The following is a 27,997-nucleotide window of genomic DNA, read 5'->3' as shown; positions in this document are numbered from 1 at the left end:
AATAAGTTAATTAAGTAGTAAAATATCGCTGCAATCGAAAAGTATTGGGAATAAATTTTAATAAGGAAGAAAAAAAGTTTCCTTCCCAGGCAGGATTCGAACCACGAAAGTCTTAATTATCAGTCTCTCGTGCTGTCACTGTGAACAAGGTTCTGAAATCAGCTACAAGGGTTGGTCAGGTTTTTTTTTTTTTGCCACTACTGTACAAAGATGTAGTATAAATATTTTAAGTGACTGTATACAAACTGAAAGGGGCATAACTCCATTAATTTTAAGAACAGAATCTTTAGGTTGTAAGTAACTAAAAAGTCAAATGTCATTTTGATATTTGAATAACGGTTTAATGGTGTCCGAAGTTTGGAGCTCATTTATGGTAAAACTGTTGAGTATTGACACGTATGATCGGCCTGGGTGGCGCAATCTGTAGAGTGTTTGTCTTCTGTGCCAGGTCCGATCCCGGCTCAGGTCGGTGGTATTTAAGTGTGCTTAAATGCGACAGACTCATGTGAATAAGCTTACTAGCATGTAAAAAAATTCCCTCGGGACAAAATTCCGGCACACCGGCAGTTGCGAGTGTCGTTAAATAAACATAATTTTTAAGTTTTGGGAGTATAAGTGGTAAGTTATCAACGCAAAGAAGAAGACAAAAAATTATTCCTCTTTCATTTCTTCGAAAAAAAAAACGCTTTATTTGTGTATTAAAATAAAAAATTAAAATTGCATTTAGAGTCAGATGGAAATGTAATCATTAATTTTGTACGTTATTACACAAATGAAGCGTTTTTTAGAAATAAGAAAGGAATATTTTTTCGGCTTGTTCTTCGCGTTGATATCTTACCACTTATATGCCTAAATACCTGGGAGTCAAACTTTAGACACAAATTATTATTATTATTTTTTTTTTTAGCTAAATCGTCATTCAAACACCAAAATTACATTTGACTTTTCGGTTATTTATAACCTAAAGATTCTGTTCTTAAGGTTAACGTAGATATACACCTTTCATCCTGTATAGTAAATTGTACATAGGCTAGTAAGATATAGTAGTTTAAGACGACAAGATTTTGTTGCAAGAAAATAGAGTTTTAATAGAACTTGTAAAGTTGATATGCTAAGGATGTTTGATTAACGAAACTGTGTCTCTTAGCTGTTCACTTCCTTATGCATTTTTCACTGTAATCTTTCTGAAGAATTGTAACAGTTTTCATGATGTTGCTGCATCATTATTATTGTGAATTTTTTTCTGAATATATGCGATTTTCATACACGAAAATTTGAAAATGTATCAAGTTTGTTTTTAATATAGAGAATTTGAGTTGCAGTTATGAAGTGAAAAAACACAGTTTCGTCGGAGGTATAATCACATAGTAGCCTTTATGCGAAATGCACGTATTCCTATGTGCAAAATTGATGTTTGTAGGAAACCAAATTTAAAGCTCGAATTTTTAGTAACTTTCACTTGAAAAGATTAAGTAGGCCTATAGTTCAAAATTTAAGCTATTTAGAATTAAACAATAATAATTTGTGCTTTTGCTACAGGCCTACGATAAAATATTGACTAACAACTTCAAAAATTCAGTTTGATAAAACAGCCAAAAAGGACATACGTGCCTTTGGAGATGCGCAGCCTTGCAAACCAAAGTTTATTTCACCTCTATGCTGCAGCAATAGTCCTCAGAGATTGATATCTTGAAGTCCATTAGACATACTGAAATTGAAATAATGTAATTGATTATTAATGATTATTAAAATGATAAACTTGAAGTTGAAAAAGGAACATTTATCTTTCCGGTGGAAATTTTTATCTTCTGTGAAGGTTGTTGAAAATTGTCAATTAATATCCCGATCAATCTGTACCTAATGATGAATTTACTAATAGTGATACTGATAGCTACTAATTATTGGATGGGGATTACTACAACCTAGCATTGCTACCTTGAGCATCTTCTGCTAACTCCAGCTAGACGCAATCCCAACTGTCACCAGTGATTACATTAAGGTTCGCTATATATCTAGGTTTCGAAACAATTCTGTTAATCCCTAGACCAGCGCGTCTCCAGCCGGAGATCGGGGAACAGGCTACTACGAAATGACAATGAAATGGTGCTCGGATGTAATGATATTGATGCCTAACATTAAGAAACAGGAGAACTTTACAGTGATGTAATAAGTGGTATGGTCATGGCATAAGTATCGAAAAAGAATTGTCACACAATTTAATAATAGCTTTATACTGGAAATAATTTAAACGTAAATTCATCTGACGCCGTATGCATTAAAACAAGGTCAAACATAATTCTCGATGCCCTCTTATCGCTTAATTTTAAAACCATGACATTCAGACAGGCAATAATTACCTTAAAGTAAATCGTGACGAAACCTGTAACTTCACTTTCGTCCTAATGTCTAATACTCAGCACTGAATTTGCACTAATTTTTTTCCCGGTACTTTCTCTGTATCTGCGGTTTGATCAGTTTTGTGCGATACATTCCGGACAGATTATTTGTCGTCGTGGCAAATGACTGATGATGATAATAACAGAAGCGTTGTGATTAAGGGATGTAGGGTAAGATAGGAATAAAGGACGTGGCTTTTTCGTAATTAGCACTATTCAGATATTTTCCTGAAGAGATGTGGAAAAACACGAAAAATCTGAGTCAGTGTAGCCGTCTCTGAGATCGATCTCAGACCACCTAAATACAAGTCAGTTATGATAACCACCACACCACCGTGCACGGCTACACTTTTATCATTTATTTCTACAGTAGCGGTTATTTCACTGCGTTATTCACTGAAGCATGTAATCTAGGAGTGAAGTGACGAAGATGTCCTTTTTGGAGCTGCTTTTGATTGCCCCCGATGCACTATTGAATGCGAACTACTGTTTGAGCGCGAGCTCAGAAGCAGCGCAGTATGGGAGCTTCCAGGTTATAAGGTCCATAACAAAATGTCCACAAGTACAAAAGGTCCACAGAAAATGTCCACAAACTAAATAGTCCAACATTTCAAGTCCTACATACAATTTGCCCATGGAGTGAAAAATCCCAACATCTATGTGGTCCACCGTATTATAAGGCCTATCATACGAAAAGGTCCATCATACGAAAGGTCCATACAAAAAGGTCCAACATACAAAGTTGTTCAACAGAGATGAGTTACTAACTAACCTCCCGGCTCTGTTGTCAGACAGGAACTTGCTGGAGTTTATAAAGAAGAAATTATCATTAACTCTTCCACAAAGAAATGCGGTAATCAGAATGGTTTCTTATCTGCAGAAGCTAAATCATCCTCCACTTCCTCAATCAATAAGAGAATTTGACATTGTTGAACCGTACAACAAAACATTGAGGGGAGAAAATTTTATGTTCTTTGATTCAGGTGTTAATGATGAAGGACGAGTGTTAATGTTTGCCACCGATAGAAATTTAGAACTTTTCGCTGCCAGTGACACGATTTTCAGTGATGGTACGTTCAAGACTGTACCGAATCAATTCTTTAAGCTTTTCACAGTGCATGGGATTGTTGGAAGTTTTGTAATTTGAAGTTTTAGTATATTACCTAACTGCAAATAACAATGAAAATACTTACCGCACTATATATAATGAGATAAAAAATTATTCAGCACATTTAAATCTCACTTGCAATCCTACCTATACAATGTCTGATTTTTAAATCGCCAATACGAATGCTTGTCGACTGACATTCCCTCAGTCAATAGTGAGTGAGTGTCTTTTCCACTTCAATCAAGCAATATGGAGAAATGTAGTCAACAGAGGTCTGAGGGCACAATATTTGGATATTGAGAACCCTTGAAGTAAGAAACCAAATACAGGAAATTATGGGACTGCCGTTTATTCCGCTAAATGACTTACAATTAGTTTGGGATTTGTTAAATGAAAGATTTGTGGACGATGTCTTGGATCTTACATTGAAATTACATATATTACTGGTCATCCGGCAAAAGGGCGAAGGCAAGCATTTCCCCCTAGATTTACTCCCGCGACATGGAACGTCTATGAATTAGTAATTAATGGCAAACAGCGTACGAGTAATGTGGTTGAAAGATTCGACTCTCAATTCCAGCGACTTGTGGTTGCCCATCACATGAACATATGGCGATTCATCAGCCATTTGCAACAGCAATCGGAAACAGAACATTTATGTAGCCCAGGTCCTTGGTGGGCATACAAATATTAAGCAGCCAGTAAATAAACGGTATATCAATAATGAATTTTCAACATTGTCGGTGAGTACGAAGATAACAAAGATAGGAATGACATTTTTCGATATCTTACCTTAGAGCGATATCATACCACATGAAATTAAGATGGACAATAGATGTATCTTTTGTCTTACATACTTAATACGTATAACATAATTGAAATGACAACAAATTTGTCGGCACTTTCCTTGCACTTTTCCTTGTCGGACATTTCAGGGAAATGGACGAATTTATTTGTGGACATTTTTAAGAAGAGGACTTGCTGACAGTGGACTTTTCAGGTAAGAACATTTTTATGGCATGGACGTATTTTCTATGTGGACATTTGTAATCGTTGGACATTTCCGTAGAAAGGACCTATTGCAAAGTGGACCATATCTCACTTAACCGTATGAGAAAGTGGGGAGCAGGGGGCCACGACTCAGCAAGCATAATATAGTCTATCGGATTCCACGTCGCATTCCTCCCGCGGTTTCAGAGCTTGCGCTCGGACAATATATGCACTGCATGATAATGACTTTAAATTATGCATTGGTGGGATACCGATAGAGGAAAAGGGAGTTCACCGCAAAAACCTCACCACCACGCACCGTCTTTCTCCATCACAAATTCCACTAGGGCGTGTCGTGTCTCGAACCCAGGTTACCAGCGTGGAAAACAGTCTCTCTAACCGTGATATTAACGCTGCACCACACTTTTATAAAGATGAATTTGATAAATTTGAATTTCTGGCCATGAAACTTATGCTGAAACGACAACTGAATATAAAAATGGTCACAGACTACTTATTTGGCAAAATTTTACTAAACAAATTAATATTCTTTGTGCGTGAAACAAATATATAATGATAAAGTGTGTGCAATTTTGTGTGGCACTGATTGTTTTTACATTCTGGCTAACAACAATAATTCAAAAACACCTTTTTGGTTTACTGTGTATATTTAATGTAAAATTCTTTTGTTGAAATACCAGGTAACTATAAAATTATAAGTTATAAATTCAAAAAGCAATGTCTCTAATTTAATCAGTATAAATGGCCATGATCACGCTTTGTGGATATCGATAAGAACGCTTTGTGGATATCGATAAGAATGTTATCGCCTTTCAAGAATAGTTCAGTAATAGGCACCTGCATGGTTGTAACAACAAAGGAAACTAATTGGCTTTCCCACTGATATCTGTATACAGAATGAAGTTATTCACAGCTTAAGTACAGCCAGACGTTTCTTTTTTGTTATTGAGAATGTTGACTCGAGCTGCATGGCCTTGTCTGCGGCATGCATGCAGACATGAAATTTGATTTTCTCAATGTTCTCCGAACACGCACACTTATAAACATGGCAGCGGAGTCGGAAACATTACGTATATCACCCTGTTTCTACAATAGTCAACAAGGATTAAGAATGGCTTCACGTGCTGGGCCAAGCCGCTGTCCGTTGGTTCTTGCAGACAATTTGTGACGGCTGATCAGAAGGAAAGAAACATTTATACACGAACCACATAATACTTATTTGTTAACAATATTGAGTATTGGTAAAAGTAATTACTGAGCGGAACGGGGCTATTCCTAAGAAGAGCAGCATAAGTAGGCATTTTGTACACCAGATACGCAATAAATTTCATGCAGATAGTTCTGTTCGGCTGAGGTGGCTCCACCATCCGTCACACCACGCATCCCTGACCGGCCAACATGACCGAATACCATACCTCAGGTGATGGTCTGCTATAACTCACAAATCTACGTGAGTAGTATAAGTGAAACAACTTGCAATAGGGACCACTTCCTCTGTAGATCTCAGAGTCTTCTATAACCCACCACCACTGCCATCTATCAAAGTTTGGACAAACCGTGAGGAACATCTACTGCGGTGGACGATTGTTCTGACTCACGTAAACACAAACATAGAAGTTTTCGTATTTTAACGAAAGAAGATGATAATGCATTCGTCGGTCTGTTTCCGTGAAGTGCTGACATACTTATCATTGTTTTTTATCATCCATTATTCATCAATTTCACGACGTAGTCAGTCACCTAAGGATGTGATATTTCGGTACTATTTTACCTGGAATATATACTGAAAAAAAAGTTCATTACTGTACCACTTAAATTTATTACAAAAACCAAAAATAAAATATAAAACTATACATCAACGATATTATAATATTAAACTGAAAGTTAGAATTTATAAGCATGTTATATTACCGATTGCTGTGTATGTTTCTGAAACTTGGATACTCATTTTGAGATAGTAACAGAGGTTCAGGGTGTTCGAGAATAAAGTACTTAGGAAAATATTTCGGGCTAAGAGGGATGAAGTTACAGGAGAATGGAGAAAATTACACAATGCAGAACTGCACGCATTGTATTCTTCACCTGACATAATTACGAACATTAAATACAGACGTTTGAGATGGGCAGGGCATGTAGTATGTACGGGCGAATCCAGAAATGCATATAGAGTGTTAGTTGGAAGACAGGAGGGAAAAAGACCTTCGGGGAGGCAGAGACGTAGATGGGAGGATAATATTATAAAACTGGATTTGAGGGAGGTGCGTTAAAATTGTACCCCAGAGATTGGATTAATCTTGCTCAGGATAGGGACCGATGGCGGGCTTAATGTGAGAGTGGCAATAAACCTTCGGTTCCCTTAAAGGCCATTTGTAAGTAAAGCAAGCGTTAGTGTATTAAATATTCGGACGTTAAACTTAGCCAAATTTTTAAGCTCATAGGACGCCGATAAATAAACTGATGTGAAGTGAAGCGAGACGATAATGAAATAAAAATTGTGGAGAATGTTGGTGGAATTAGGAGAAGAAAAACGAGAGAATCCTGAGAAGACCGTCACAATCTCGACTGTGTCCACCTGAAATACAACTTTACAAACGCCGGGATTTGAACTTGGTCTGCGGTAGTCATCTTTGTCTACTGAGCTACAAAGATAACTATACAGATATGAATAATTTACTTTGACGTATTAAATCGAATCGTTAGAAGTGTCATCCATCATTTGATTGTCTTTGTTCGTAGCAGCGCTAGTTTTGTGTTTATGTCCACTGTATGAATATTACAGGAGGCAGACACGTGGGAAAGCATTAGCAGGCACTTAAATAATAGAAACATCTCGACATGTGACTCTCTGGCAGGGTTGGTTCAGCAGGGTGTTAATTATTGATCTTAATGAGTATGGTATTATTTCACTATTGCACATGGAAGTTAATCTGAAACATAAATTTCGTACAATGAATGCGAACCGGCCAGGAACACGGCTGCGCACAAGCTACCATGAATTATTTATATTCAGTTCAGGAACAGCCACAGTTGCTCATTGCTAGAGTACTAGGCTATTAAGCCAAGGGGGCCTGGATTCTAATCCCGGTCGGTCCACACTGAACTTATAACTTGTGTTGGGAAAGTTCATGGTCCAGGTAACACAGGAGTTTTCTCCTGGTACTTCGATTGCCTGTGACATCTCAACAGTTCTTCACCATCATCATCATAATCATTATCATCATCATCAACAATCATTACGAGTGTAATGTAGAGCCATAACCTGACGTGCACTCTGGATAGTACCTGGAAAACTAAGTGGTCTACGCTTCTCGGTATAAATACTAGCGACATCTATGATTCACGTTCGTAAAGTCGGGGCGAATAACGTTAAGTTAAAGTTCATATTATTGGACAAAAGAAAGTAAGGCGAATGATACAGTACCTGTTAAGATACTGTCAGATTTACATTTCTCCAGGTAAAATATGTATTTCTAATTCCTCTTCATAAAAGTTCAATGAAGTCCCTAGAGTTTTAACCTTGATAGAGCAAGAAAGGAGATATGAAAATAGAAATGCAGAAATCAAGAAATGGAGAGTGAACTCAAGCGGGGCAGAGTAGGAAAGAACAGTTCCGACAGTTCCGGTTCCGGAAAAATACTATGTTCCAAATAATAGTCACGAAACAAGAGTTGCAAACTAGTAATGTAAAAAGGTGTTATGCACAACTTCCACAATAATTAATAATCTGTAGTTATTATAGGCCTACATAGTAATCGCTAATGAGTGTTTCTTTGCACAAATGTTCACTTTTGTGCATGACATAGGCTCAAAGAAAAAATATTTAATATTACCTATTTTTTAATAATGTAATCTGTACCTATCCCTTTGCCACACTCTTATTATTTTACTAAATTATACAGCAACTAGTGACTAATATTGCAACTGAAACACAATTGAATGCGAATTGGCGAAGGTGAAACAAAGCGGGAATTGATTAAGAATGAAAATTAGCCTATAGTTCATTATGTACTTACTGTAACCATACAGGTTATAGCCACTCTTCCAATTGTTTATATTAAAATACACGCCACTTCAAGGATTTTAATATCCATGCTTTCCCCTGCATAACCCAGTCTTAGTTCCAAGTTCCAATGAAGTCCGAAGTACGGCATAAAGAACAACGAGAACAGTATCATTGTTTCAACGGAACGAGTTCCTATTGTTCTCTGTTGTCTCGGAGTCGGAACATGACTTAACGCAACTCAGTACTGCGGGAAACTCGAAGTCGAAACAGTAGGTTCATTTTTTCAACAGTTCCGAGATAACTGCTGTGTTATTTTTTTACCAACCTCTAGAAAACTGACTGAATTTATTTTTATTACACATCTTTGATAGGCTGCATTATAGTTACAATTATTAATTGAATTATCGTATTATAATTACCTCTGGCAGTTTTTGCACCAAAGCATATCTACTTTTTTGTATTTAATTGGTACTAACTCACCTTTGTGAGATTCATATTTCTAAAATCCAGCAATTCTTTTGCTAAAATATTATGTGATGTGAATAATTTCCAGGCAAAACAATGAAAAGATACCTGTACTGTACCCATTTCTAAGATAATAAATTAAAATGCAGTCTGATCCCTTTGGGTATGGATAATATTAATTTATTATTATAAAACTATTATGATAGTAGGAAAAATTTCTTGCTGGTTATATTATGATTAAAAGATGCGAGTTTCCGTATATGTCAATCAACAATGCATTATCTGAAAGGACAAATTAAAATCGTAGATGATTAAAATGACTGCTACAAATCAATAGCGCGCACAATGTGTTCTTTGGTATGCTAAATTTGAGAGTGTTAAAAGAGTTCAAAGGGAATTTCAACGTGAGTATGGTGTGCGTAATGTACCTAAATACGATTCCATAATGTTCTGGTATCGAACATTTGTAGAAACAGATTTTGTGTTAAAATAATATGCAAGCGGTCGCAGACGAAACCCAGTAACAGAAGCAGCCATCTCTTGGCTTGGCCCCCAAACTCCCCAGATCTCCTGACTTCTTCGTGTATGGTTTTGTTAAAGACATCTATTCACAGAAAACCAGGATCATCTGAAAGTAAAAATTGCTCAAGCTTTTCAACAAATCACCCCTTTTATGTTACAACGGACATGGGCTGAATTGCATCACCGTTATGAGTTGTGCAACTGCTCAATGGGGGTCATATTGAGCTCTGAGGAATCTCCAATCTTTCAGTGTTGTATACACAAAATTTCAACAAATAAAGTTCAGTAGTAAATGTTTTACGGTGTTTTTATTTTATCCTTACCCGAACGAATCATCCTGTAGTCTCTGGTCACAGTGCAGATGGACTTTAGCTTTGTATGTGTATTTATGCGAAAATATCGAAATCTACATTTAGCTGCATCGCAATTATGTTCTCTTCTACTTCGTATAACGAAATATTAAAAAGAAAGGTACACCACAATGACAATAATGTTGTACACTTCCATTTATTTGGACTGGTTCACAATAAATCGAGAACGGAAACGACAACGAGATCGAGAACGGTAATAATGTTAGCATAAATTTATTTAAATGTGTGCATTCACAATAGTTAATTGTAAATGCTCACATTTAAATACATTTATTTTAACAATATTTCCGTTCTCGTTCCCGTTGTCGTTTCCGTCCTCGGTTTATTGTCAACCAGCCTTTAGTATGGCGACATAAAAATTCATTATAAAGTAAAGCTAATCTTTCTTTTAGGCCCTATCTATGGAAATGGAGTAAAACTCTGTCTGTCTTTCTGTCTGTCCTCCTGTCTACATCCACTTCTCGTAAACTATTGGACGAATTTTTTATATACAATATCTATGACCTTTTTCAGTTGATGTCGCCGTTGATATATTTATAGCAGTTTGTACATTCGAGCGTGGAGAATACAGTAGAACCACAGTCTACTATATACAGTCACGAAGCTTGAGTTTTGAGGGTGCTAGAAACAATAGACTGTGACGGTACTATTTTGCATTGCCTGTAATGAGGCGATATTAGCGATCCTAGTGGTGAGCAACTATCTAATGTTTGCATATTTACTACGTATTGAGCTTCGCGACTGTATATACTAGACTGTGGTAGAACTAAGTAGGTTGCTATTGACTAGTCGGAGCGAGAGGAGTGCAGTACAAGGACATAGGCTACATTTACAGTGGCATGTCTGTCAGATCGCAGGAAGTAAAGTAAGATAAAATAAAACAATAATATAAACTCTCATTTCTTCTTTGAGTAATCAAATCGTGAACAGGCTGCAGACGAAAACTTTGTGTGTCACCCTCGGATAAATTGTCCCAGAGGCATGATTAACTTCTAAGAAAGGGGTAATTTGTTGCGCTTACTGTCGATCATAAAACCCGGGGACACGCACAGTGGTAGTACGAATTTTCTTTTCTACTTCATTTTATAGACGATAGTGAATGAAAAGACGGTGAAGTGATGACAGAGGGGAGAAGGGTAACCAGATAAGAGTTACTCCAAGGAAGTCCATTTGAACTCTCCGAGATTTTAATTCGACTTTTCCGACTTGGAAAGCCGACGCTCTAGCCGATCGGTGGAAACTCTTCCGAGACAGAGCCACTTCAGGGAATAGCGATTCAGGTCGCTCTGGTTCAGAAGGACAGACGGGAGGGAGTCCATAACTCTGATAACCATTTCTTTTAGGCAGGAAGCCTTTAAAATTCTGCCTCGCAATGAGTCGGTAAAGCAATAAGAGAGTAAACAGGGTAACATAATTGGGTCTTTTGCAAAATTTGTATAACAAATGGACGATTGAGAACGTCAAAATTAAAGTGCTATTTAGTGCATATTCTGCATGTATTAATATAGTGCAATGTCTCTGCCATAGTAATCAGCCACTGTACACTCACCTTGCTTTACGGCACTGTTTTGAATGATGTAACAGCCATGACGGAGTAATAGACATGACAAAGCAAACATAAGCATAAGCTAACCTAACATTTTTTCGCTTAAAAATCTTCAAAATAGCAACTTAACTACTGCACACGTGCATTACTATGTCCTCTTGAACTTGACTTTATATGTTATTATTTGTGGAAAACACAACACAAACAGATCTGACAGAGTAAAAATGCATGCTTAGACTAAAACATAAAGCAAGAGTATGACACACAATCTCGCCAAATCAAAATGGGTGAACATAGCAGTACAATCAAAATGACTCTTTGTACATCATCTTGGCTTGTGCTGACATCTGTGGGATTTCTTTTTCAACTGTGTATCCATAGGAACAGAATGTTGTAACAGACCTGACTGACTTACTGGGCTAGAGTAATTATGCAATAATATTTAAGGACATATAAACTCAGACATAAATGAATAAGTTTTGATATCAAATGTTTCTTTGATTTTTTTCTAAATTACATTATTAAAGAAAACTTTATCTGGCATAATCATGCTCCATTTTAAAAACTTAACTAGTATGGACACAGCATTTTAGCTGTTACTATGAGAATTTTAGTTTATTCTAGTGAAATATTTCACATGAAGGAAATAATTCTTGTGACGTTTACTACATTAGTATTGAAACTACTCACTGTTAGGAATTTATAACTCTATCGTTATAAATGCAATAATGGGAAGGGTAAGAATTGATGGACGTCATTTGTTATACAAATTCTGCAAATGACCCAATTATGTCTTATAGGCCTAATGGAACAGCTTTCTACAATGTTACTGACGAAGACGATTTTCATTATTATTATCAGCGCTTTTTTTAGGCGGAACGGTCCGGAACGCGTTCTGGTAAACCTTTTGCCATTACAAATTCCAACGAGATATATTTGATAAGCGAAATTGAAAATTAAAATTGCCGCCACTGCCGAGTCCAAGAGTTTACATTTTCTCATTTTTATCGTTGGTGCAAAAGTAACTCATGCAATCTAGTGCTGCCATCTTCCGTTATTGATCCTAACCTATAATTCGAAATCGCAAAATTTCCGTTATACTTAAAATCGATGAGCTCCGTTTGGAACTTATTGTAATATAAGGTATGTAGGCCTAATATTTTTAAACCTACGTTTTTGTTGTATAATGTGATCGAATGATAGAGTTCCGTAAACTTTTTTTCCAGAAGAAAAAGCACTGATTATTATCATTAAATTAAATATATTTAATGTAATCAAGAATATTTGTAACTGCCAATGTTTGCAAAGTGACAATGATGCTATTGTAAAATAGTCTGAGGAGAATGATACTGAGGGATGAGAAGGAAATAGTCCATAGCCATACCTTTAATAAAAACAAGAGGAAGCTACTAGTACAGTATCATAAAATGTATTCAACAAATAACACAAATATATGCTGACAAAATTATGATACTGGACATAATAGGATTGAAGTCAAAACTTTCAATAGACTCTCCTATGAAATTTTGTCCTTATGGCTTACGATTATATCATTGTCACTCCTTCAATGAAAATGTTATTAATGTTATTACTTTTATTCACTCCCGAGCATAACCTAACTTCACTAGTCTTACTCATTGCCCCGAGACTTGTCAGGTGGCTTTTATGTAGACCTATGTTAGCTTTTACATTATTGAAAGAGGTCTAAATTATTTCCGATCTCATAATACGAGTAATAGCCTACTTCAATATTAAGATTTCTATTATGCAATTCATGAATCTTCTTTCGTTTATTAAACTTTCAAGCAGATTCATGATCGCTATTGAGAAATCTTTCACAACAGTATTATCATTGCTTCTATGAAAAAACAAAAACAGCTATTGATGATTTTTTCACTATTTAGATGGTTCATATATTTACGAGTATGCAAATCTAGTTTTCAGGTAAAGCTCTCTGTGAAGCAGACTCGAATAATTTCAAGGGAAAAATTGTTTCGGGGCCGGGTATCGATCCCGGGACCTTTGGCTGAACGCACCAACCCAGAAACTTCACCCGACACAGTCTCATTTTTTAAATTTATTCTTATAATTTAGTTTCATTATTTTACGTGGACTCTCCATGAAGATATTGGTTGTTATGGCTATGATATTGACGATTCTTATTTAAAAGTTTGGTAATGAAATTTCCTAATTATTAAGTAGAATGCAATATATTTTACCAATTAAATTATTTGAAAATAGTTAATTAAATGATCAAGTTCCTAAGACATGATCATAATAATTTTTATAGTGTCCGATGAAATGCACTTAATTTATGAGAACGGAGGAAGCTGCGATAGAAAGTGACATACGAATCTCGTATACTCGATTTCATAAAACAAAAATAATTTCCTGCAGCGTTTATGCAGTGCATTCATTTTCATACAAACCGACGTTAGTGATTGCATCTCTTATTTCCTACATTGGAATATGGAGCACTCAAGCCTTACAAAGATACTCGAAGGCGGAAGCGACTTTAAATTAAAACGAAAACAGTTCAAATATGGTTCCCGAGATTCGTCCGCTTTTTTAAATTTGTAACCGAGACTGCAAAGAAAAAATAAATAAAGGCAGATCAAGTTACTTCCGTTTACCAGGGTAGCCAATGCCTATAAATTTTATTGAACTCTCAAGAAAGTCCCTAGCCCTAAATATTTATCATGGATAATACAATTGCTGTATGATAAATAAAGAATAACAACTTAGTCTTGTACGCAGAAAATAATTTGATCGTATATTTTTTACATGTCAAGGCGAAAATATGCATTTACACCGAATTTTAGACGTAGAGACATCCAACGTTTCGGAGCTACATATCAGTTCCATCGCCACGGAAGGTAGAGAAAATAGACAAGAGCTGTACTCCAGGACTTAGAAAAATTGTATATCTCTACATCTATGACACGGTACAAATACCAAAAAACTTCGTACCATGTTGATTACCGAGAAAGTCTTAAAATTATACTTAATAAAAATGAAAATCATTTTGTTGTGGTTTCTGTACAATGAAGAAATACAGATATTAAAATCCTGTATTGATTGTCAGCATGACTTAGTTAATTTGAAGAAGTACCGGCAATCTAAATTAGTTGAGTGAACAAAGAATCGGTGGAGGAGAGAAGTCGTGTTAGTTCGAAAAGTTTTGCAAAGAAAACTGCAAGAAAATGTGCCCTCGAAACACCTTAAATATAGAGTAAGAGATCAAACAATATCTACTGTAAAATATGATGTTGAAGATCCAATAAAACAACTCTTGAATTAATCATAGAAGAGGGATATCATCCTCAGAGTGGACCAATGCCACAAAGATGTCCACAAACATCGCAGCATTACGATCTGTGCCAGGTCGTTCCTTCCAAGATAAAAACTGTCGTCATCCAGGATGCAGCGAAGTAGAAACCCTTGGGCATGTTTTGGGTTATTGTCCTAAAGAAGAACTAACTGAGGAACAATCGCCACCATAAAATGAGAAGATCCATCGCAACCACTCTTCTGAAGGCAAAGTGGGAGGTTTACGAAGAAGTGCACTGCTTGGCTGAGAATGGGTCAACCAGAAGAGCAGACATTATAGCCATCGATCGCCGGAATCAAAGAAGCCTCATTCTTGATCTCACTGTCAGTTCTGAGAAAGATGATCAACAAGCCAATAACGCTAACAATGAAGAGAAGTCTATTTAGAATCCATGTATTTCTCACTTCAGTCAGATATACAAAATTAATATTAATACATGGGAAGTGCAAGGACTTCTTTTTGGCGCTAGGGGAACTTCATATAAGTTAAACAAAACCCATTCTTATTTCTCTTAAATTTTCTAATGACGACATTACTGTTAATGGGAAAGAAATAGAGAGCAGTTTCCCCTATTGTATTCTTGCAATATCTCTACACCTTCGTTTATAAATTTTAATTTATATATTTAATTTTTTTAACCGCATGTAATTTATGTATAATGTATTTAGTACTGTTTAATGTCTATTAATGTATTTATATTGTAATTATGACTGATGCCTACTACTAGTAACCAACAAGTCTCCTTACACCGAGCGACGGTAACGTTTGTGAGTCGTATTCGAGAGGTTCCGGATTCAAACCCCGCGGCCGTCCAATCTGACTGGGATTTTTCGTGGTTTCCCTCAGTCACAAAGGCAAATGCCGAATTGGAAATTTACATACCATTATATAATTCTTCACCGCCTTCGTCACCAATATCATATACATCAATAAAAATCTAAAACCAGTTACATGAACACAAGCCGTCTACACCACACAACAAAAACAGAAACTCAACAATAATAACAACGGCCTACTGATACACCCACAGATCCTAACACGCGATATGACTACAGATGTTAAAGCGTGTATGTATAAATAAACTTATAAAAAAAAATGTTTCGTATGCAGTAGAAACCTGGGTCCTCATTTATGCTTTACATATTTGAAAAGAATATGCAAAGAGAAAGTTTTAGTAAAATTTGTGGCCACTGTATTTGGAGAATTATTGGAAATAGAGAAACTAGAAAACAGTTTCTATACGCCGATATTATTTTATCAACCAGAAGGAGAGAACTAAATTCCTTTGAACATTGGAAAGCGAACACGCATTACTTAGAATGCCTTGAAAAAAAAAAAAAAGAAACTCATAGCAATATAGACCTACTTTCAAGACGTCCGCAATACAGAGTGTTTCACAATTCCTATTACAAACTTCTAGGGGTTGTAGAAGGGACCAAGTAGATCAAATTTTGATTGAGAACCCATGTACGTAAATATATCGTTTCAATGCAAAATAAGTTTGTTGTATTCTGACAAATATGGTATGTGATGGAGTGAGGCGATGCACAAAACGTTAGTGATACATGCGTTGTGCATTACCGGTTGTGCTGCATGTTTGTGAAACTTGGACTCTCACTTTGAGAGAGGAACAGAGGTTAAGAGTGTTCGAGGATAAGGTACTTAGAAAAATATCTGGGGCTAAGATGTGTGAAATTACAAAGGAATGGGGGCTGTTACATAACGCAGAACTGTACCCATTTTATTCGTCACCAAACATAATTAGAAATATTAAATCCAGATGTTTGAGATGGACAGGGCATGTAGCAAGTAGGCCTATTAGTGAATCCATAAATGCGTGTAGAATGTTAGTTGTGTAAAGCTCTGTAGAACTGATTGTAAATAGAAACACGATATCAGGGGACTGCAGAAGTCGCCCTCAGCCCGTTTTGTTTGCGTACCGTGAAGCGAGAGATTTTAAATCGAATCGATCTTCAAACTTATTTTGCATCGAAACGATACATTTCCAGACATGGGTTCCTAATCAAAACTTTATCTACCTGATCCCCTCTACAACCCTTAGAAGTTTGTAATAGGAATTATGAAACATCCTGTATAGCTAGAAAAAGACATACACCCGCGTTTCTCAATCTGTGTGTCCCGACTCACTGGTAGGTCAAGATGGAGTGAAAGGTCCACAAAAATGTTATACTGCAAGGTAGAAATTCAATTCAAATGCCTTATTATATTGTTTAAACGTTACGAGAAATAAACAAGTTTCTCTTCATTAAGAGTGATACTTCTACTTGGTCGCAAAAGTTTTATTATTCATCAAATAAATAAATCTAGAAATCATATGTCTATTAATCCTCGCTTTATCCATGAATGTATAACTTAGTCTATGATTAGCTTCGGCAGATACATTTTTGTCAAAAATAAAAATAAATTACCTAGATAAACATACTGAAAATGAAACCAGACATTTTTATGGAATAATTTAAAAAACTAAAATCTGACTTCCTATGGTAAAAGTTACAAGATGTTTAGATGACTTCTTCAATTCTGTGATAGTATATCATAGAAAAGGAAATATATGAATAATAATAAAATGTTAGTATAAGAATTAAAATTTTATCATTTTTTTATATTCAGGATGGGAATTTTCAGTGTTTGTAGACAAGTACTTTAGAAAATTTTGATAGCAAGGTTTACGCAAATGAATAATAATGCCAAGTTTGAAAAGATTATTACAGACAACTATCTTACAATTCATAATACAAATAGAACCGACTTTTGTTAGTACAATCATGTCGCACTTTTAGTTTCCTGTAACCTAAGAATAGAAGCTGCCAGTGTAATTATATAGAGGATACAAGAAGAATATATTAAAAATGGTCCTTCATAATCACTTAACTCTCAATTCTGCACTTTAATTTTGCCAATCTCTATATTTTTTTAAATATTTCACAGAGAAAGCAAATTATTATACCTATGTGTCAATGTACTGTACACTGAAAATAGCCATCATCCGGACAACCAGAGTTCGTCGGGTCCTCGTGATCCTATTTTTGTGAATACAATTAAAGCTATAATTTCTGCAAAGTTTAAATTTCATGACTCTGTTAATTTTCACATTGTTTATAACTAAGGGAGAAGGATATTAGTTTAGTACTTAAAATTTGTCATAGATAACTATTACTTCTTTACTTCTCTTAATACGGCATTCAGGGTCCATTGGACTAGAGTATTTTTTATTGGATTATGTCACTTGGTATCGTGGTTTCACTCTTTCCAGCCATTAGGTGACAATCTGACGTCAGTGAAATGTTGGGAAATTATTTCGAAGCCTGAACAACAGTGACAATTTTTAAACAACGTTACAATTATAACATAAAATGTGTGTGTGTGTGTATAGAGAGCTACAGTATATAGAGACAGACAGAATGAGAGAGAGTGAATATGTGAGAGTGTGGCAGTGAGAATGTGTCTAAGAGTGAATGTGGGAGAGAGTGAGTGTGTAAGAGAATATGTGTGAAAGATAATGAGAGCGAGAGTGAGTGTGTGAATGGATGAGAGAGAGAGAGAAAGAGTGTGTGTGTGTGTGTTAGTGAGAGGAAATGTGAGAGTGGCTGTGTGTGAGAGATAGAGAGTGAATGAGAGTGTGTTAGAGAGGGAGAGAGTGAGTGTGTGTGTGTGTTTGAGAGGAGTGTGAGAGAGATAGTGTGTGAGAGAGTATTTGAGAGTATGTATGAAAGAGAGTGGGTGTGAGAGAGAGTATACGAGTATGTATGAGAGACTGTGTGTGAGAAAGTATAGTTAGTACGTGTGAAAAAGAAGGTGTTTTGAGAGAGAATGTATTTGTGAGGGAGAGAATGTACGTGATAAAGTGTGTGTATTTGTGTGCGTGAGAGAGATAGAGAGAGAGAATATGTGTGAGAAGAGTATGTGTGTTACAGCACAGTCTAGTATATATATACAGTTACGAAGCTCAATACGTAGTAAATATGCATCCATAGATAGTTGCTAACCACTAGGATCGCTAGTATCGCCTTATTATAGACAATGCGAAATAGTACTGGCACAGACCATTGTTCCTAGCACCCTCACAACTCAAGCTTCGTGACTGTATATACTACACTGTGGCTATAGTGAGTGAGTGAGTGAGACAGAATGTTTGGGAGTGAGAAACAAAATTAACTCGTTTATGTGTGCTAGAAATGAGAGAATATAATACATATATAGATATGTGTATGTTTTACGGGAAATGTAAAAAGAATAATCATAGACTAACCATGTATATTTATCATAATGAAAAAAACACTAACATTATATGTGTGTGCTTGCATGTGTGTGTCATGAATACTGTGGTTATAACAATATTATTCAACAAGTTTAATATTATGCATTATAACATGATTTCCTTATGTATATTTATATTAAAATAACATATGGGTCCAACGGACCTTCCTTGTCCACCTACGTTGCAATACTAGATTGCCGGAGAATAATTAGTCATCCACATATACAAAACCATATATTGACAATTACACCTCCACGAAATACATTTCATTTTTACACAGTTAAAATATTGTCTAACAGTAGCACATGACAGATATTATTTTTTGTAAGAACAATATAGCACGATGGGATTCTCACCTATTCCAACTTGCTGTCACTACGACAGATCTACTGGGTGTTCAGTTCAAAGTGTGTCATTGCTCGCTGTATGCCGTCACGTGACTAGTCTATGAGCCTAGAGAATTCAATCTTCCTACACTTCCGCAGAGGTGTATTACTTATCTTCCAGAGAAGTTGCCTAGCGAGTACGACGTTCATTCAGAAGAGTACTTACCGATACGTACGGTAACGCCGGTAGTGGCAGGAATGTGAACTGTTTCGAAACATGTTCTGAGATGAGTTTTTTCTTACAGTCGGGATATGGGGAGAGGGTTAAGACGATTACTTACGTATTTGTTGACATTAACTCCGACGGTCAACATGGACACGGAGCATTTGATTTGTATTGTGGAATGTTGCCGTACGCAACCGATGATAACAAATACCCTGCTTACGACTTGCCCGCGCAAAACACAGTTCGAAAGAGGTTATGGTAGCACACAGACAGAGTCCGTGGATATCCAGAGTACCGCAATCGTTTGAGCCGGCAAATGCCGACAAATCCACCATTGTTAGTCCAGCGCGCGCTATGCAGTATACAGTTGTATAGGGAAATAATGTAATTGAAGTGCGAAAAAATGCAATGCTACTGTGTTCAGAACTGTTCACAGAAAACTGAAAAAAAGCGCACATTTATTTTCACTGTGACAAGGTGAAAGAAATAAGGAAAAAGGAAAGAAGTGGTTATAAATATAAAAAGGAACGATCCGCTACCTAAGCGAACATGCATTGTGAGATTAATGAATGACTGTATTTTGATATTTATTTTTTCAAAAATTGGTCCCCAAAATATTTTTATAAAACTAATCTAGAATTTAAATTGTTTCAGCAATGATATTTCTACATAAAACAAATGAAAATCACGTACCAATTAGGATCAGTATCAAATTTTTACCATGTTCTCCCTTTCAAATCAAGCATTTCTGAATTTAATCCTATTTGCTATTTGCAAGAATGACATAATATATTTGTGAAGTTCTGAATTCATTCTTGAGACAAGATCGTATTGTTTGGCTCGATTGGAAAATGCAGAGACTGTAGAAACTAGAAACCCTATTAAGGTTAGACTGATGTGAAATTTCAATTTTCTAAACTATTCTAGGTAGATCTCTGAAATTTTATACTTTTAATTTGTAATTTTAAATTGTGTAAATTTAGGTTTTCAAAAATTGCTACTATTATGGCCAGAATTTTTGTCTACATACTTGTCAGACCTTCAGAAACAAAACTTAGTATACAATTTTCCTTTTATTTTACTAAAAAAAATAATTAAAAATATTTAATGCACTAAAAGTGTAAAAACAGAAAAAAATTCAACTCGAGCGTAAAAAAATAGGTATTAAAATACCTTTTTATTAACATTCTGGCTGATATGCATATATATTATCAGGCACTACATCTCACTTGACGATATATGTCCGAAGAAGAACAATTGTTTGTATGCATCTGAAGTCTGATTAGTGGAATATGTAGCTAAGCGGCGAAATATGCATTGGAGGGAGAAAGGAACTGGCCACCCTACCCCATTATCTCCTGGCCTAGTTGTCTCATGAGTGTTGGTGGTACTTATGAGATTCAAACATGTCTTCGAACATTTGACTAAACGACAACAACAAAAAATATGACTGTTAGGTATAATCCTGATAGTAAGTTTTGTTAAGAATATATTCAAAACCCTCTAATCATTATTCCAATACAGTAAACTCTATGTAAACTGTAAGAATTGTTTATGTATTTTCGCGAAATGACTTCCTAAGTTAAAACGACATAAAATAAATAAATTAAGAAAAAAACTCTACAAAAAATCATGCACGTAGTACAAAATCTGTAGAAAGAGTAGAATTTTAGCAATGCAAAATTTACAGTAAATTAAAGTGGAGAAAATTCACTTCAAAGTTTTGGACGATAATAATGAACCAGGTCTCTGTCTTTTTTATTTTCTAGGCATTTTGAAACTTATAGACCTAGCTTATTATGTACAGAACTTACCCTTATATACACTACCACGCTGTGCACACCTAACCTACACTAATAAATAACGGTAACTAAAAAACTATGTAAACTTATGAAAACACTATAATAGATAAATATTACTTACAAATTACTATATACTGTAGATACTATTATAACACTAACAATAAAACTGTTAGAAACTTGCATATATTTCTTGTATCACAAACAAAAACCAAGCATGGAAAACACGTTATGGCACCTAGCAACAAGCGGAATTTTCCTTTAGACAAGAGTTGTGCTCTCCTTTGTAACTGAATGTTTTTTAAAGGAGTCCACACCTGTGGGGTAACGGCCAGCGCGTCTGGCTGCGAAACCAGGTGGCCCGGGTTCGAATCCCGGTCGGGGCAAGTTACCTGGTTGAGGTTTCTTCCGGGGTTTTCCCTCAACCCAATACGAGCAAATGCTGGGTAACTTTCGGTGCTGGACCACGGACTCATTTCACCGGCATTATCACCTTCATATCATTCAGACGCTAAATAACCTAGATGTTGATACAGCGTCGTAAAATAACCCAATAAACATTTTTTTAAAGGAAAGCAGCCTCTGAAGTAGGCCTAACACCTGTTGGATTCCATGAAGAACTATTTCGAGAAGTTACACTTGCTCAATCGGAAATCTAATATTATAAATAATGTATAAAATAGAGCGTAATTTGCAAAATGGTAGCAGAATTCATAATGGAGAGCGTGGACGGAGCATTTAAATTAACAGTCAGAGCCCGCAGCCTTTTAAAAATGTGACCCTAAATAGCTGATAGACTGGTCGTATGATCATGAAAATTGGCCGAGGGCATCTTTAGACCAAAAATGAATTTTTAAAGGTAAAAACAAATTTTGACCAAAATGACAAAACCTCACGTCAGTGTATCCTTGGGGACATTATACTGAAATTACTAACTTACATATTTTTAAAGCTAAATTCACAAAATGTTTATCACTAGTATATCTGGTTAATAATAACACATGTAGAAAATTTTGTCTCTCTATAATAAGTGGTTTGCATTTTATTAATAACTTAATAGAATAATATTGTATTGTTTTATACAAAAAGACTCTTGCGTCACTATTTGCATTATTTTTAATTGATATTCACTTATAAGATTCTTTATATACATTGGAACAAACATTACTATTGGAATTTTCTGTACAGCGAAAGGGTAAATTACTAGAAATTTTTATGACTTAATTTTTTTATTTAATAAAAAATTCTAGCAATGTACTTATTAATTTTACAGCAAAACATTATAGTAAGCTTTAATTCCATGTATGTAAGGAGCCATATAAGTGAAAATCACTTAAGAATAATGTCAATTGTAGTGCAAGCGACTTTTTATATAAAGCGGTTCAATATTTTAATAAAATAATTAATAAATTGCGAACCACGTATCATAGGCGGATGCAATTTTGTACACTTATCACTAATAAGCAGATATACCAGTGATCAAAATTTGGTGAATCTAGCTTCGTAAGTATGGTAGTTATTGGTTTCACTGTTGTGAACTCTTAAAACTAATAAACTTCGAGAAATTTCAGTACAGTGTGCCCTTATATGCGGAAGCCGGAGAGTTTGCACGAGGAATGCAGTTGGAAATGTTTAGATCTATTGTTATTTTATTTGCAAAATTGTTGTTTTCATTTGTTACTTGTAATTTATTAAGTTCTTGTTGCTGTAATACCTATAACTGTGATGTTTATGAAGGAGTATAGTGAACATTTAAATGCGTATTTATGGTATAATAATTATTAAATGAAGTTTTTATACATTAGTATGTTGACTGATAATAATGTTCTATAATGTGAGAAGATCCTTTAGACGTTTTTGCCCTTCAAATTAAAAATATCTGAGTTTTACTTCAAATATTCCTATCCCTAGCGTGTTGAAAAGGACTAACAATGGCGGCCGACTCGGTGATTACGCTACTCTGTATATCCACGGACTCTGCACACAGACGGTACAGACCGCCATCTGTTACTACGACGTTCAAGTTATACCTTACACGTTCTCAAGTTCAGATTGAACGCCTTCATTAATAGGCAACTTCTCTGACATAAAAGCTGAAACTCGCTTCAAATCGCTGACTCACAACAGTGACGTCATAACACACTTTGAAATGAACACCCAGTACAGGCTATATGTATAACGAACTGTACCAAGGTACAATCCTATAGATCTCTTGTAAATTTCAGCCAAGTTACGCAATATGTAAGTCTTAGCGAGTGAACAAGATTTGTTTCCTTTTCACTTCAAGCACTACTAGGCTATATAAGTTATTTCCTCTTCACAAGGAGATGTTACTCCGATGTTTATTTCTTCACACATTTCAGTAACTTTAAGGTCTTTTTCACTAGAAACCGAACTTTTTCCGTTACTAATTCCACATTCTGAAGGAGCAGGGGATTACGATTAACACGACCATAGAGAAGGGGTTACAGTCATTATGCTATTAAGATTAAACTTCTATCTCAACTACTCTCCCCTTTGGAGGAATTCACAGACTTTCCGTTTACATGATCACAAGTAGAGAGTCTACAAGGTTAAGACGCTATTTAGCTCACATATAGTTTAAATTCTTTTGTTTTTTACTCCCTTTGTAGAAGAAGTTTCAGAATTTCCAATCACGCTTTCACAAAAATGGAACTGACAAGATCATATTAGCTAAACAGATTACGTCTAAATTCAACTTCTTAATCCACTTTCTTTGTGGTAACATTTAGGTATATTAGCTGAAACAGGACATAGAAAACATATCGCTACTTAGATTACACCCAGCTCGAATGATTTCCTAATTTGCTGTTTTTGAGAGAGAAGTCATGATAATACGACTCGAACGATTTCAGAGACAATATTTACAAGGCAATAACGCAACTCAGTTTGCAACTAACTTAAACTTCACTTTCATTCACTGTTCTTGTGACAGAAATTGTGAAATGTTGACTCCATATCACGGAGACCGGATATATAAGACTATTTTGCTGTACTTAGCACCACTTCTTCTTCACCACTCTTTTAGTGCTAATTCATACAATCCCAGAGTTATGAAATACAAGATAATAGGGGTACTCAATATGCTCCTGCCTTCATCTTCTTTCTCGCTCAAATCTTATTTGAAGGGGCACGATATGTAAACTCACAAGACTTCAGAAAAAATTAATCATAAGGTATTAGCTCTACAGTACTCGAATATTGATCTACAGTCTGATCCCTTTGGGTACTGATAATATTAAATTTATTATTATACAACTATTATGATAGTAGGAAAAATTTATTTCTGGTTATATTGTGATTAAAAGATGCATAATCTGAAAATACAAATGAAAATCGTGGATGATTTGCTACTACAAATCAACAGCGCACACAATGTGTTCTTTGGTATGCTAAATTTGAGAGTGTTAAAAGAGTTCAAAGGGAATTTCAACGTGAGTACGGTATGCGTAATGTACCTAAATACGATTCCATAATGTTGTGGTATCGAACATTTGTAGGAACAGTTCTGTGTTAAAAAAAATGCAGGATGTCGCAGGCGAAACCCAGTACGAGAAGCAGCTATCTCTTGGCTTCGTCCCCAAACTCCCCAGATCTAACCCCTCCTGACTTCTTCGTGTAGGGTTTTATTAAAGGCATTGTCTATTCACAGAAACTCAGGAACATTGATGATCTGAGAGTAAAAATTACTCAAGCTTTTCAACAAATCGCCCTTGTTATGTTACAACGGACATAAGCTGAATTGCATCACCGTTATGAGTTGTGCACGATGCGTAATGGGGTCATGTTGAGCTCTGAGGAATCTCCCATCTTTCAGTGTTGTATGTACAAAGTTTCAACAAATAAAGTTCAGTAGTAAATGTTTTACGGTGTTTTTATTTTATTCACACCCAAACGGATCATCCTGTAAATTGGGAGAAAGCAAATTGGAGGGTTCTTCAGAAGACAGCTTGGACTTCCTCACTGCCGATAATAAAAAAAGAAATGACTACTTTTCGGAGTCTGGCTCTATCTTCGGCTTCAGGTAAAAACTGTTAAATGGCAGCACCCGTCCTAATAGATTTGCTACACATATTTTTAACTAATTACCACTATAATTCTTATTTTAATTGGTAAGATATGTTGGTGCCTAATTGCACTTATACACTCTTTCCCTAATCCATATCCATTTTCTGCATTTCCTTCTATTTTTCTTTTATTCTTATATTTTTCTCTGGAACCATCATATCGTCTTCATTTCTTTGCCTATACAGAGTGAAAAGTAATTAAACCGGCAAACTCCGGGAGGTTGTATGGGACACCAAAGCAAACGGGTTTCTCTAATATATTTTCTTCAGAGGCTTTATTTAACCGGCAGAGGACGTATACGTTTTTCAGTTCTTGACTACTCTACAAATTCACATTTTGTTTTGCGTCTTGACCAGTGCAGTGTTTTATTAAACCGGCAGAGGACGTATGCGTTCTTAAGTTCATAAATACCCTACAAATTCACATTTTGTTGTACATTTTGACCCAGTGCAGTACTTTATTAAACCGGCAGAGGACATAGGTATGCGTTCTTCAGTTCATGACTAGTCTACAAATTCACATCGTGTGCGTGACTACTTGAACAATTTCCACGGAAGTGGATTGGCGGAGGTGGTCCTGTATCTTGGCCTCCTCGATCTCCTGATTTGACCTCCGTGGTTTTTTTTGTGTGGGGGCAGATGCGTAATCTTGTTTACGCAACCCGAGTTGAATCAGAAAATGATCCGATGGCCCGGATATTTTCTGCATCAGGGGAAATAAACGATAATCGTTAAGTCTCTCACCGCGTTACATAATTTATGTTCCTCTGATGTAACCTTTGTGTACAGGTCAATGGAGGTATTTTTGAACATCTTTTACAGTGATTTTGGTGTGTAAAAGTTTTATAAGAGACTCAACCAATAAAGTATGGCAATAATTTGTGTTACATTAAGACCTGGTGTCCTCACGAAAACTGTTCCTTTTGGTAACCCATACAACCTCCCGTAGTTTGTCGGCTTAATTCTTTTCACTCTGTATAATCCCTCACTCTTCTGAGTACCGCTGACTAGTCAATCAGTATTTAGCTGTTTTTAACAACCCTAACGAGTAGGATGTCCTTCTCGCCCCAATTTTTGTTCACCTGCAGACGAATATAGAATCAATCTTCGAAACGTTATGATATCCTTTTCAATAAAAGTAATATAAAAAGTCTATATTATAAATCTTCTGAAGGATACTCCCACTTCTATTTTATTTTCACTAAGCTTCACTTCTTCCTCACTCACTCTCTTTATGAGAAGAGTCTCGGTATGTCGACTTACACGATCTCAGAAGCAGATACTTACAAGATGACAGCTCTATTCAGTTTGAACTTAGCTCAAATCTCTCCCTAATACATTTTTTGTGAGAAGAGTCATGTTATATTGAGTCATACGACCTCCTTACTAGAATTCACAAGGTGACAGCGTAAATCTGTTAGCACCTATCTCAAACGTCTCTCTAATTCGCTCTTATTGTAAGAAGAGTCACGGTATGTCGACTTACACGATCTCAGAAGCAAAGGCTTACTTAGTTTGAACTAGCTCAAACTTCTTCTACTACAATATTTTTGTGAGAAGAGTCATGTTATATCCTCACAAGGATTCACAAGGTGATAATGTAACTCTGTTACTATCTAGCTCAAACGTCTCTCTAATCCGCTCTTATTGTGAGAAGAGTTACGGTATATCGAGTCATACAACCTCAGTGCAAGGATTTACAAAATTATACTGTTACTCTGTTAGCAACTAACTTTTTCTCCATAATCTGCTCTTATTATGACAAATGGTATATCGACTTACATGATAACAGAAGCAAATGCTTCCAAGATCATAGTTCTACTCAGTTTAAGCCTAACTCAGTTTTCTTCATCTACTACTCTCTTTGTGAGAGTAGCCAAGTTAAGTCGACTCACACGACCTGAGAGACAGGAGCGTACGTTAAGATAGAGCTACTCTGTTTGCACCTAGCTTTAACTTCTTCCTCATCCATTCTAATAGAAGTCAAGGTCGATTAACATGATCTCAGAAAGAAACAAAGTGTATAAGACAATTGCGTTACTCACGTGAGCAGTATCGGGGCTCGTCGGACTTGTCGCCGCAGTCGTCCTCGCCGTCGCAGAAGCGGTCGAGAGCGACGCACTGGCCGGTGTCGCAGAAGAACTCGGAGACGCGACACGTAGGCGGAGTCGCCAGGCCGGCCGCGACCAGGAGCAGCAGCCCGAGCGGTGCGAGAGCCATGCTGCCGCGTCAGCCTGAAACAGAGGAGCACCCGATTAACAGAACTATAGTGACAGTGCAGATAATTTGCTGTTTTATCTGCTGTTAGGAGAGGAGGTTTGTCATTGTTAAGTAATATTTAGGAAATAATGATCATAAAATCAAACTGCATTTCAAATTCTAATTAGAACTATAGTCCAATAAGAATAACAATAATAATTATAATGATGATAGTGTGGCAACCGCACTGGAAAGTTCTCGCTGCCTCGGTAGTCGAACACGCGTTCGGCAGAAGGGATGGCGCGCGCGAAGGCAGGCGCGGGGAGA

The 27,997-nt window shown here is 36.1% G+C and overlaps 1 protein-coding gene across 1 annotated transcript in view; it reads right to left on the bottom strand.

Moving 5' to 3' along the window:
* LOC138696247 (uncharacterized) overlaps window positions 1-27,700 on the bottom strand; it is a 657,385-nt gene extending 629,685 nt beyond the window's left edge. Inside the window, exon 1 of the mRNA XM_069820936.1 lies at window positions 27,517-27,700. Coding sequence (XP_069677037.1) covers window positions 27,517-27,691 — 175 coding nt within the window. The 5' untranslated portion in view covers window positions 27,692-27,700. The remainder of the gene's footprint in view (window positions 1-27,516) is intronic.
* Window positions 27,701-27,997: the final 297 nt, after the last annotated feature.

This window comes from Periplaneta americana, chromosome 3 (assembly GCF_040183065.1).
Source record: "Periplaneta americana isolate PAMFEO1 chromosome 3, P.americana_PAMFEO1_priV1, whole genome shotgun sequence".
Classification (NCBI taxonomy): Eukaryota; Metazoa; Arthropoda; class Insecta; order Blattodea; family Blattidae; genus Periplaneta; species Periplaneta americana.
Note: the sequence above shows the minus strand (reverse complement) of the source record. Positions and strands in the feature narration are given on the sequence as shown.